Source organism: Pan paniscus, chromosome 14 (assembly GCF_029289425.2).
Source record: "Pan paniscus chromosome 14, NHGRI_mPanPan1-v2.0_pri, whole genome shotgun sequence".
Taxonomy (NCBI): Eukaryota; Metazoa; Chordata; class Mammalia; order Primates; family Hominidae; genus Pan; species Pan paniscus.
This window is the reverse complement of record NC_073263.2, coordinates 42,819,055-42,832,080: the sequence shown is the minus strand read 5'-3', so window position 1 is coordinate 42,832,080 and position 13,026 is coordinate 42,819,055. Positions and strand designations below refer to the sequence as shown.

Genomic DNA, 13,026 nt, shown 5'->3' with positions numbered 1-13,026 from the left:
CAGATTGGGATGTCAATTTGGTAAAGTAATTTGCAAGCCTTGCCATTTCAAAAGTATATATTTATATAGATGAGTATAATTTGCAGAATTCAGAAGCTGTACCTTTGCCAAGTACTGTGTGATCCCTTGAGGAAAGAACAGATTGGAAATTTTAATAGATGGCTGTTACAGTAGAATGAACTAGCTGGGGATACATCTTAGGCAAGAGTCAGGTAATATCAAACTTGACAATTTCAACCCAAGCATAGAGTTTGGAATATAAACAGCATTTAATTGCTTAGGAAATTGGCTGCCTTAGAGAGGAAATCCACTCCATGCTCCTTATAATGTTGCAAAGCCAGACAGGAGGAGCTGAGGACACTGTTTCCCTGAAGATGATTTCATTGATGTGGGGACATAAAATACAGTCAATACCTAAGGTAAAGAAATCTGTGTCAGAAAGGAAATGGAAATGCAATCTGAAAATACCTAATTGGATTTGATTTTTTTCCTCCCCTGAGAAATCTTACTTAGATTTATTACAGATACTTTTCCTCTATTTTATATCATACTTGTTTATTCTTACAATTTTCTCTTTGAAAATCAGCTTTATTTAGCAAAATCTGTACAAACCAAGTCTTTCTTATGACCCACAAGGCCCTCTCCATGTCCTGTCCAATGCTAAAACTGTGCACATAGTAGGTGCTCAGTAAAATAATTCTTTTCTCTCTTCTTCTGCTATTTGGATCTATGAGCACGTTGAATTTCTGGCCAGTGGTTCTACTGGGCATGACCAGATGTACATGGAAATGATGTGATGTGTGCTCAGCCATCCTTCCAATCACTCAAGAAGTATTCGTTAATCAGCATTTTACCATATGCCTGGCGCTGTCCTAGCCAGTGGTGGAAAGGACAACGGTGAACAAGCCCCTGCCTCAAAGAGTTTAGGTGTCTTGAGTGACACAGGCAATAACAAATCACCTTGCGTTTGCCACTTATAATAGTGCACTATTATAATAAATATAATAATCCTCCTGTTATATGTGGGAAGTGCACAGTGCTGTCACAGGGGAGATAGCCAGCCCGGATGGGCAGTGCTGGAGTGAGAGAGGGAGGATCTTCTGGGACCAGGTTATCCCATTCACTGGCTACTTGACCTTCTGAAACCAGAGGTAACACTGTGTTGTATTTGTGTAGTGTCTGAGACATGGAGTCACCCAGTGCCTGTTACATTAATACAAATTCTAAAAAAGAAAATTAGTAAGCATCCTGCTGGTTAAACAGACATTGTTCCGAGACAATTCAACTTAATGAAGACCGACTGGGAAGTAACTGCTCAGAAACCCAAAGTTTATAGCATGGCTTTGAGAAAGTGAGAAGGAGCTCAATAACACCATAATTACACTTTATTGGAAACAGTGGCACCAGGCAGATGAGATAATGAATTTCAGTGTGTCTAACACAGACCATCCACCCCTGGAGGAACCCTGTGTTTGGACTGTGGAAGGAAGAGATTGATTAGACAGTGAGGAAGGATTATATTCTAATTCACCAGGATTTCTCTTGGCAAGAGCATTTATAAGTTTTTATGTACTTTGTACACCCTTAGAAAGCTTCACATAATCTTTCATTTTGTGATGAAATGAAGAGTTTCTCTCTGAATCAGGTGACGTCCTGACAAAGCCTTGCAGGCAGGGCCTTTGGGATTTCCTGATGTGTCAACAAGAATACCATCCTCCTGGGATCAACATTCATAATTTCCAGAGAACTGGACTCTGATTTGCATATAGAATAGCCCCATGTCAGCCTGCCAGAGGGTGGAAGGGGCAGATGTGGTATCAGCATTTTGCTGAGATGGTTGTCAGCATTTATGGTTCCATGAAAGTAAAAATCAATAATGTTATGAGCCAGGTGGATGTCCCATTAGCTAAAAGCCAGGCTTCCTTCATAGAGTAAGGGAAATATGAAACATAGGAGCCTGTTTGCAAATTATTTCCTTATGTGTTATCGACCTTCATAGAGGCAAGATAGGCCGTTTTATTTAGAAATATTTTGCTTGACCCTAAAGCAGGAATAATCAGTGCATTTTCATATTGCCCCCTTAATTTTCTCATTTTTACAGCTACTAAATAGTTAAGGAGATTGCATGTGTGTTTTGGGGGTAGAAGGGAACATTAACTCTTTGTTTAGCCTTTTATGCTATCTGTGATCTGGTTAGTTGATGCGGGGTTAATTGAGCAGCCAGGAAAAGGAGACTTCTTTAGGGACATGTACAGAAATTTGGGGATTGTGATAGCAGCAATGCTTTGACCATACTGAAATTCCAAATCTGCTTAGATGACTCTGTGACTGTACACTGTGAGCAATTTCCAGCTATCTTTGGAGCCAGAAATCAGTGATAACTACAGACATACCTTTCCTTGTGTGTGTATGTGTGTACACATGTGTGTGTCCCTCCATTTCTTTGGAAAGAAAAGCATTTTAGAATGCCTTCCTTGTTTCCCCTCGTTCCGTTCAAACATAAAATCCCTGTCTCCTCATTGTTCCTTTATAGACCCAGCTGTAAATAAGGATACTATAGCCCACCTAAGTTTCGTATTCAGTGCTCCTGGCTTGGCTCTTATCCCATCTATTGTTCTGAAATTCAGGGCTGCTTCTCCCTGTGCACACAAAGCGGGAGGAAAAAAACACTTACCAGCCGGGCGTGGTGGCTCACGCCTGTAATCCCAGCCCTTTGGGAGGCCGAGGTGGGTGGATCACCTGAGGTCAGGAGTTCGAGACCAGCCTGACCAACATGGAGAAACCCCATCTCTACTAAAAATACAAAATTGGCCGGGCCTGGTGGCGCATGCCCGTAATCCCAGCTACTCAGGAGGCTGAGGCAGGAGAATCACTTGAACCCAGGAGGTGGAGGTTGCAGTGAGCCGAGATCACGCCATTGCACTCCAGCCTGGGCAACAAGAGCAAAACTCCATCTCAAAAACAAAAACAAAAAACACTTACCAATTTGGTTTATTTTCCCCATCATTATCTATGTATCAGTTTAATTAAAATTCACCAGGTACCCATCACTTTGTGCCATGCCCTGGACTTTCAGATATGACTGTAGCATGGGCCCTGTCTTTTGTTAAAGAATACTGTGGCGGTGAAATCATGACTGTCTTACAAATATAAAATGAACATGTGCCAATGATGCTGTTTAACTCACTAATTAATGAGGAGACCAAGAAAATGTTAAAACTGTTTCGAAGGAGAATTCGCTTTATAAAGATTTACATTTTCTACTGAACAAAAATTAATTTGCATTGTTACAGAGACGAATTATTTGTATTGTTATCAGTTTGCCACAATTTATGTTCTACTCCTACAAAGTTGTAAAATAGCCTAGTCAGAGATTAGCCAAAGAATTAAAGTTTCCCACCCCCTGTAGAATTAGGTAATTCATGCCCAGCATTCCATAGAAAGGGTCTATAGTAATCTCTATGCCCATTTCCAAGTCTTGAACCCTTTTTATTTCCTGGATAGAAGTGACAGCTGTGGGGACAGGGATTTAATTGGTCGTGGGGACAGGGATAGAGACTCACAAAGCTCTTAAGAATCACATCTATTCCTTTTGAAAGTCTCTAGTATCTCAGCTGCTACTTTCCACTTCAGGATTTCATTATCTCTTACTTTGGTCAGCTCCTAACCAGTTTACCTGACCTTCACTGAGTCCTTTCTTCAGTGCTTCTCAAACCTCCATGTGCATACAAATCACCTGGAGTAAAATGCAGATTCCAATTCTGGAGGTGTGAGAAAGGCTGAGTCTGTGTTTTTAACAAGCTCACAAAGACTGCTCCTGCACCTGGTCTTTGAATATAGCAAAGAGTTCTCCCATATGCAGTTTTGTAATGCCTACTATGTGCCAAGTACTCAATAAATGTGGAAGAGAGGGAGAGGGAAGGGGGTTAACAAAGTCTGAAATAACCAGAAATGAAATGAGATGGGCGTGGATTCCAGTGGTGACATCTGATAGTATCATTATAATATTATTTACTCCTCACAAAGCTAAAGAGCAATTACGTTCCCAGAATTAAAAATGCTTTCAAAAACATTTTTGAGTTATTTGATAAACTGTTTAGTGCCTCACTGCAGAGGGCCTTGCTTCTGTGGGATTATCTGACATCACTCTTAACTTTCATTGCCAGTGATAATGACTTCTGAAGCCTGAAGTATAACGGGATCATTCAGCTTAATTGTCATGAGAACATCTATCTCTCGTAGATAATGGCATATGTGAAAATACTCTTTGACATGAAATTTAAATGTTTATTATCAACTATGATGTTTCCTAACTTTTAACCATTACATTTGTATCTTTCCAGTATTAATTGCTACAAATCTATTAGGAATACAGTAGTCTCCCCTTACCCTTGGGGAATACATTCCAAGATCCCCAGTGGATGCCTGAAACCATGGATAGTACTGAACACTATATATACTATGCACAAGCTTCTTTTTACTTCTTCACAATTTCATAGATAAATTGTTCTTATCCTAGATTTTCGCAACCTCAGCATACAATTTCTTTCTTTATTGTGAAGAACTTTTACCTTTTCACTTAAAGGAAGCACTTTGTGGCTTTTCTTTGGCATTTCCAAATTGCCAGCATCACTACTCTTGCATTTTGGGGCTATTATTAAGCCAAATAAGGGTTACTTGAACACAAACACTGCTGTACCATTACAGTGGATCTGATAACCCAGGTGGCTACCAAGTGATTCACAGGGAGGTAGTGTAGACAACGTGGATACCCTGGACAAAGGGATGATTCATATCCCGGTCAGGTCAGAGTGAGACAGCGTGACATTTCATTATGCTATTCAGAACAGTGTGCAATTTAAAATGTATGAATTGCTTGTATCTGCAATTTTGCATTTACTATTTTCGGTCTGCAGTTGACCACAGTTAACTGAGACCTAGGGTAACTGAAATCCCAGAAGGTGAAACTGTGGATAAGGAGGAACTACTGTAGAATGCAATAAAATATAAAATACAAAGGGAAAAACTCAGAGTAACCAGAAGACAGAAATATGTCTAGAAATATGTCTTTGGAAATTTTATTCTCATATTAGCCCCTCAAAACAGGAGACAGATCTGTAAACCAACAATTACCTTACAGTGCGACTAATGCTTTAATAGCAGGATATGCGGGGAATTGTGGAAACATAGCAAAGAGACACCTAATTCATCCTAGAGTTGCAGAAGAGATTTCTTTATTAAAGGGCACTTACGCTGAATCTTGAGGGAAGAATAACAGCTGACCAGGGGGACCAGGAGTGGGAGAGACCCAAGGATAAGTGCACAGCATGAGCAGATGCAGGGAGGCACGCCGTGCTGTTTAACAAAGAGGGCTCTGGCAAAGGAAGCGGGGACGGACGGATGGAAGGGAAAAAGGCAAGACCCGTGAAGGGACCTGTCCATTAACTCAGGTGCATTAACATTGTGAGGACCTGATTAGAAAACGGTGGGTAATTTCTAATGAGCAAATGATTTATATTCACTCCATCATATACCAATCGTTCTCAATTCTTATGGTGGAAAAAGCACATCTGCACATTCTAGCTTCTAAACTGCATCCAGTTCAGAGTTATGCCTGAGCATGTTCACAGAAAGTATTTGGAATTTTTATAAGTGCATGTTTGATGTGATTTTTACAAGCAGTGTTAATTTCTTTCCACGTGAATAGCTTTAATAATGCTGCAATCTAAATCCTGTTTAAATTAGTTTATATTGTTTTCTGCTTTCTCAGTGATCTTTCCACTGAATACAAAATTGAATTTACAGTTGAGTATTGAAAATGACTGCTCCCAATATCCTCCTGTAGCCATCCAGAGGGAGTTACTGACTTAGTCTTAATTAATATAAATTAAAGTCACTTCTTACATGGCAACAAATATTGACTGGAGTTATCAAGCATGCCTTAACTAATGTTTTTTTAATTTAATTTGAATGTCAGTACATCAATCATATATCGGCCTGTCAGTTTCAGAAAGTTGAGAAATGAAGATGAAATTGGGAGTCTTTGAAACTATATTCCTCTTTTAGGCTAATGGAATTCTGCCTCCTAGTACTTGTTAACATGTTAGAAAATCTCTTGGCTACTTACTTTTGAAATTGTGTATTTTCAGTGGCTTAATCCTAAGAATATTGTTTCCTCTTTCTGAAACTATAATCTGCTGGTGAACTTATTGTGCTCTAGGTCTAGGTGTGAAGGGCAATAAAATGTGGCTTTCAGAGCATTTGAGCAAACATGCATTTTTCAAATTGAAGTGTTTTTTTTTCCTGATAGTAAAGTTAGTCTATTTATGAACTAAGCGACCACGAGCAAGAGAAGGAAAAACTACCTGTATATGACAGAAAGAGGTGAACAGCATTACACTCTGTCCCTGCAAAGCTCATAACAAAAATGTTAAGGATTTTTCTTTCTCTGTGTTATGTAGACACGAAACTCACAGCAAAGGGGAAAAATAGTACATGAAGTCAGTGTTCTCTTTTTCTGTTGTTATCTTTTCAGAGGAAAAAAAAAAAGATTTCTTCTAAGCATTAGGTTTATTTCTGCTGTCTGTTCTGAGGTCCATTCTCCTAACATATATTGGTGGGAAGAGAGGTAGAGAGTGTGGAGGGAGGCAAAATTTATTCTGCCAGTAACGGTTGCAGTGGGCCTCTCACAAACATAATGCTAAATTATGGGCCTCTCCATGGGCTGAACGTAATGTTAAGTTGTGTGATAGATTTTATCTTACACAAGCCGCTTCGGTCCATGAAATGAGATAAGAAACCATTGCAGCTGGAGTTCACTGAGGGTTGAACTTAGACTGAAATTCCAGAGTTAACAAAATGGTATAAGTGGCTACGATACTCAGTAAGTGTGTTCTGTGCCTATGGGTTGAGATTTTCAAGGAAACTTGAGTCTGTCATTCACAGGGTGTTTTGTGGGCATTCCCAGGCCAGTTATCTCCTCTGGTTAAAGTGTGAGGGCAGGGGGGCAGGTTTGCCCAGAAAAAGCTTTGATCCCCAAATCTAGAAGGCTGCTGTGCAGCAGGAGAGGACTTAGAATGGTGCCTGAGCATGGGTACATCCCTAAAAGCTGCTTTCTTTCCTGGGGAAGGCAGAGGTTTCCAGAGTTCAGCCATAGGACCTTGAATTAGGTTCAGCCCCACCTTCATTCAGGACACACACCTCCTGGGCAAGCAGCAGCCATGCTAAGGAAGCTGTACTCCTGGTCTGGGAGGAGGTCTTTGGGAGAAAAGATACTAAAGATGTTTGTAAAGCACCCTATAAAGTTACAAAGCACTCAACGGTGGGAAGGTTTCGTATGATGTGTAAGATACTAATAAGAACTCAATGATTGATTTTAAAATCTGGTGAGTGAAACGAAATCTTTTTCTCAAGCATGCATCTCCCCCTGTCTATTCATGTGGAGTGTATGTATGTTTATATGCAAACAACATAAGGATGTCTCCGATGCCCCTCCAGTGGAGGGGACGGTGCCTGGCACACAGTAGGCACTCAGTATTTTTTAAACGAATGGGTAAGAATCTGAATCTTTCAATCTAATTTTGCTCCTGATTTTTAGAATTCAGAGTCTACCTAGTTTACTTGTAAAAATGTAGGGTATTTTTCCCTAAAGCACATTTTCTAGGGATTGCAGAACACAAATGAAAGGCTTCTCCCCTCAGGTTTGCCTGGAAAGTAGGCAATGAGCCTTCAGCAGTAGTCAGATTGGTTAATGTTGTAACAACTGACATACAACTTCCCGTTCTAATTAACTTAATCACCCACAAACTTTCTTTTTCTCCACCTCCAAGCCATACAACACGGGTTTGTTCCAGTAACCATCCCCAAATAGGCAAGTCTGTTTTCTTTGAAATAGACTTTATCACTTATTTTCAGGCGGAACTTCATTTCCCACTTCCTATCCCCCCCCACACCATGCACATACATCTCAAACTGGGTTCAGATGGGCTCTCCATAGCCATCTAAAGCAAACACGGAACACTTCAGGAAACATGTTCTCTTTTGTGGAAAATTAGGAAATATTCTATTTTTCAGCCTAATTAAATATATGGTATTAGCCCTAAAATGGAATTAGTTTTGAACTACAGTAGAACAAGAATTGACTTATTCCTACTACCTGCCTTAGGGACAATACCATACATTACAAACACTTTTAAAAAAATCCAATCTTTCTTCCACATTTTAACACTAACTCAGCTGATTCTATAAATGAGAAAACTGGTAACACTGTATAATATTTTTGATAAAGGAACAAAGAAATGAAGTAGAGGCCAAGTAGGTTAATAACAGTTTTTCAAGTCCACCTTAAGAAAGAGAAATCAAGGTTTGGTGGAAGAATGAGGCTGTACCTTATTCCTAAGAATGCCCAGAACAAATCTCCTACAGCTGAGCTCATGGAGTTGGTAGATGAGAGTGTGAACCTCCTGAGTGGTTCTATGGTGCCCTGAAGTTAGATGGGAAAAGAGAAGTTAAGTGATGATATGGCAGTCAGTCTCAGGAAAGCTAACTTGCTGAGTTCTGAAAATATATCCACTAGGTTGGACTATGCTCTGTCTTTTGAGAGGAACAAGAATAAAGTGTATTTTCTCATCTTGGCATGATTTGTACTTGGTGGTTTTCCATTTCCAGATGATAGCAAGTTTTCAGAGGCTATCACAGTGCTGCTTTCCTGGATTGAACGAGGGGAAGTGAATCGGCGCTCTGCAAACCAGTTCTATTCCATGGTGCAGTCGGCCAACAGCCACGTCCGCCGGCTAATGAATGAAAAAGCCACCCATGAGCAAGAGATGGAGGAAGCCAAGGAGAATTTTAAAAATGCCTTAACTGGGATTCTCACTCAATGTAAGTAAAATTTTGGGGGCCATCTCTTTTGTTGTGATTTTGCCTTTTCTTTTTTATTAATTTTACTTTTTCATTTGGGGGTAAGTAGTTCAATAATTTCCCATTTTTACTCCATATTGAATGGCAAACTTCATAACCTATTTCATGTTCTGTGGCAACTTGGAGGAACACGGACCCTGCCCTGAGAGTTTACTTCTCAAGGTGAGCAACGTTTCTGTAGCTTTTCCTCAGAACAGCAAGCCTGGCCACCAGGGCAGGGCAGCTAGATGCATCTGTGCCTGCTGGACCCACCATGGTTCATATCATAGCTGCAGGGCCGCCACCGTTCACCTGCAGGCTGTCCGCACAGACCCCTATGTCCTCCTAGTGCTGACAGTAGAAAGCAAACTTGAACACATTTTCCTTGGGCTCTGTGTAGGAAAAGGGTACTATCAGAAAAACTCCTCAGGATCTTTTATCTGGGGGAGCTGTGGCTGTCAAAATGGGCAACTCAAGAGTAGAGATTTTTTTGTCTTTTCTTCATTTGGAAAGCAAATTGCCTTAACTACTTAATGCCAGTGATTTTTTTTTTATGTCCAGAGTCTAAATGATGAAGGGGTGTAAGTGGGGCTTTCTCTTAGAACAATAGTCAGGGTAATTACCCAGGGCTCTATTCAAAAAAAGGGCATATATTTTTTTATGGGCACTCTATCTGTGTCTGTAGTTAATGTCACAGCGGCATCATGCATCACAGCTGCCGATGTTCTCTTGCTTGGTAAAAGCCATTGAATGACACTGTAACAATGCCATGCTCCATTCCATACCAGGTGCAGGGCCCTATGTGGTAGTGACATATGGGATGTATATTTCCATTCTGAAGATAAGTACTATTTTCTGTGATATAGTGTGCCAAAATGCCTATCACCTCTTTCATCAGTGCAAACACAAGGAATAATGTATCTGTCAGGATAGGATGGAAGAGAGGGCAAAACTGAGATCTTAAATGTAAAAGTATCTTACATGACTTTATCAAAAGACAGGTTTTACAGCAGCGTAGCATATGATATAACAAATTCCCAAATGTAAATTCCGATAAGTGATCAAATATCCAGTATAAGACCAATCTGTCTTTAAAGAAAAGGAATAGGAAAAATAAGACTTCTGTCTTCACACAGACTGATACCAGACCACATTACCTAGATTCACCAGCCTTGAGGAATGACCCTTTATTTAAGAGTGTATGTCTAGAAACTCTAAGGTTATTAGGGATAGAATTTTTAAAAAGCAATATTTACAGCAGTTTTTAAAGGAGGGAAGAAGAGAATGGATCAGTGGATGGAGGGAAGGTAAGAGTGAACTGGTAGTAGAGAAAAATGAGAGAGAGCATAGTAAAACAATTCTAATAATACACTTTCTTCAGAGTTATGGTAAGAAGTCATATGCCTGAACAGTGAAATGATTACTGTATGTTTTTATCTTTTGCTCACTGGCATCAATTTTAAATAAGTTCTAATTTCCATGCAGTTTATAGTCCTAACGGGCTAGGAAGACTCAACCCTTGGCTCTAACAATAAAGATAAGAGGGCAGCCATGAATAGGTGAGAACTTCGTTTTCTTTGGCAGTAACTATTGAAAGAGGCACCTATTAAAATGCCCCTGTGATGTGGCTGAAAGAACGCAAAATGTCTACCTGTCATTATATAGGTGTAAGTTGGCCCATATTTGAAGCAACTGAGAGAGGGACAGAAAAGTGTAGCATGTGGGACTACAAATACTTTTTGGTATTACCACCAAATTGGAAAATGACGTGGAGATTTACAGCAATAATTGGCTTCTGAATGTTGGACGTTGTGTTGAGCATCCAGCCTCAGGCAGCACTGAAGGCCCCAGCCACATTACCTGGAGGCTACACTTTGGATGCCTAAACAAGGGAGTGGGTGAGCAGAACAGGCACTCCCCCTGGGCAGGCTGGCTCATCACTCCCTGAGAAGGAGTGAATGAAGGGGTGGGGCAGGGCCAGCAAGATCCTGTCTCCTGGAAACCACAGGAGTGGAGACTGCCTCTTAGGCACCTCAACTTCGAAATATCAAAAATGGAATCCTTGCTTTTAATCTTCAAACCTGCTCCTCTTCTGGTTTTTCCTTCCCATTCTCATAAATTCTCAAACCAAAGTCTTGTACTTTTTATATCTGCCATCTCCCACCACCACAACTGACTTCTAGGTCATCAAGAAGTCCCATTGTTTCTTCCTTCAAAAATATACCCCGATTCGGCCCACCCTTCTTCATTGTAACCGCCACCACCCAAGTCAGGCTTTGGTTACTTGATGTGTCAGTTAGACACGGCATCCACATGTGAGTAACAGAAAATTCTGCCAAACGGTATCTGAAACAAGTAGAAGATGTTTCTCTCTGGACACAGTAAAATCCAGATGTGGGGTTTGTTGGTACTGGTCCAGTGGTTCAAGGCTGCCAGGGCTGAGGTCTCTCTGGTGCTATTTGCTTTACCTGGATAGTTGTCTATGATGGTTGCTGCTGCTTCGCCTGCCATCACATCTTCTTTTTCCAGCTGAAATCACATAAGAAAAGAGAAGGAAAGACACAGGAAGGAGTTGCGTCATTATAGCAAGAAAGCAAACTTGCCCAAAAATCCATCCCCAGCCAACTTCCATGTAGGTTTCATTAGGCAGAATTATTATACCTGGCCATGCCTAACTACAAAGAATGCGAGAAATATAATTTTTGACTGGGCCTGCTGCTCTCCAGAGTAAAATTGGAGTTCTCATAATAAGGCAGGAGTGGAGAATGGCTACTAGGAAGAATTTTGCAGTTTTTGCCATACAGAGTGCTTCCCTTTCTACTTCTACTCTAGTTTGATTTATTTTCACATTCCATCTGATACAAATCAGGTCATGTCTTCCCCAGTAAACCGTCTGAGTATCTCCCCATTGCATTTAGAGAATATTCACTGTCCCTAGCTGACAGAGCTCTCTGTGCTCACTTCTTTAGCTTCAGTTATCCTCAGACTCACCATGCATCATCTCCACTGGCCCCTCTCCCCCTGAGCCCATCAAAACCACCTTCCACCACTCGGCCTTTATACGTTCTGTTCCTTCTGCCTGGGGTGCCCTTTCCCATACTCTGTGTGCTTGACTTCTTCTTATCCTATAGGTCTTGGATCAAGAGCCACCTCTTCAGAGAGGTTTTTCTGGTCCACCCTCTTCTAGTAGATTTGCCATCACTGCATCTCTCTCTTTTTTTTTTTTTTTTTTTTTTTTTTGAGATGGAGTCTCACTCTGTCACCCAGGCTGGAGTACAGTGGTGCAATCTCGGCTCACTGCAACCTCTGCCTCCCGGGTTCAAATGATTCTCCTGCCTCAGCCTCCCGAGTAGCTGGGACTACAGGCGCCCGCCACCACGTCCAGCTGATTTTTTGTATTTTTAGTAGAGACAGGGTTTCACCATGTTAGCCAGGATGGTCTCGATCTCCTGACCTCGTGATCTGCCCACCTCGGCCTCCCAAAGTGCTGGAATTACAGGTGTAAGCCACTGTGCCCAGCCCACTGAATCTTTATGAAGGTCCTTTGTAACACTTATCCAAATGAGTAGTGATTTCATGATATGTCTGCTTTTAGTTATTATAGCAGGCATCACAAAGGAAGAGACATCAATATATATCAAGTCATCAATATATATCAAGCCTTATAACATAGAAATATGCAAGAAATATTTGGTGGATGAGTGAGTGAATGAATGAGTAGATCAGAAGACAGGCAGGAGGGAACCCTGAAACAGTGAGTTCAGAAATTTCTGGTGACCTCGTTGAGTAGTTTGGCATTGATGTTAGCATCATCTGCAGGAAACAAGGTTTCAACTTGCATGCATAATGAAGCAAATCAGAGAAAAAGCTCAACAGCTGTACTTTTTATTGGAAATTGCCACACTTTACCAAATTCTTGGTCAGAGGCTAGGAAATATTAGGAGAGTTTGGGGTGAAAGAATCATCAGAAATTTATGTTGTAGTATCCCCAATTGTAACCATCCAACAACCTCTGTATTTACCATCTGCCTGTTACTGTTTGGGAGTCCCCCTTAGCCCTGTAATTTGATTCTGAGAAGTATTTCAGCAGTTGGCAGATATCAACCGAGATTGTGAAAATCCTACAGT

General features: G+C 40.8%; 1 protein-coding gene across 1 annotated transcript in view; it reads left to right on the top strand.

Annotated features, from left to right (window-relative positions):
- ENOX1 (ecto-NOX disulfide-thiol exchanger 1) overlaps window positions 1-13,026 on the top strand; it is a 409,234-nt gene that overhangs the window by 269,855 nt on the left and 126,353 nt on the right. The window contains exon 11 of the mRNA XM_063595931.1: window positions 8,668-8,880. Within this exon, the coding sequence (XP_063452001.1) occupies window positions 8,668-8,880 (213 nt within the window). The remainder of the gene's footprint in view (window positions 1-8,667; window positions 8,881-13,026) is intronic.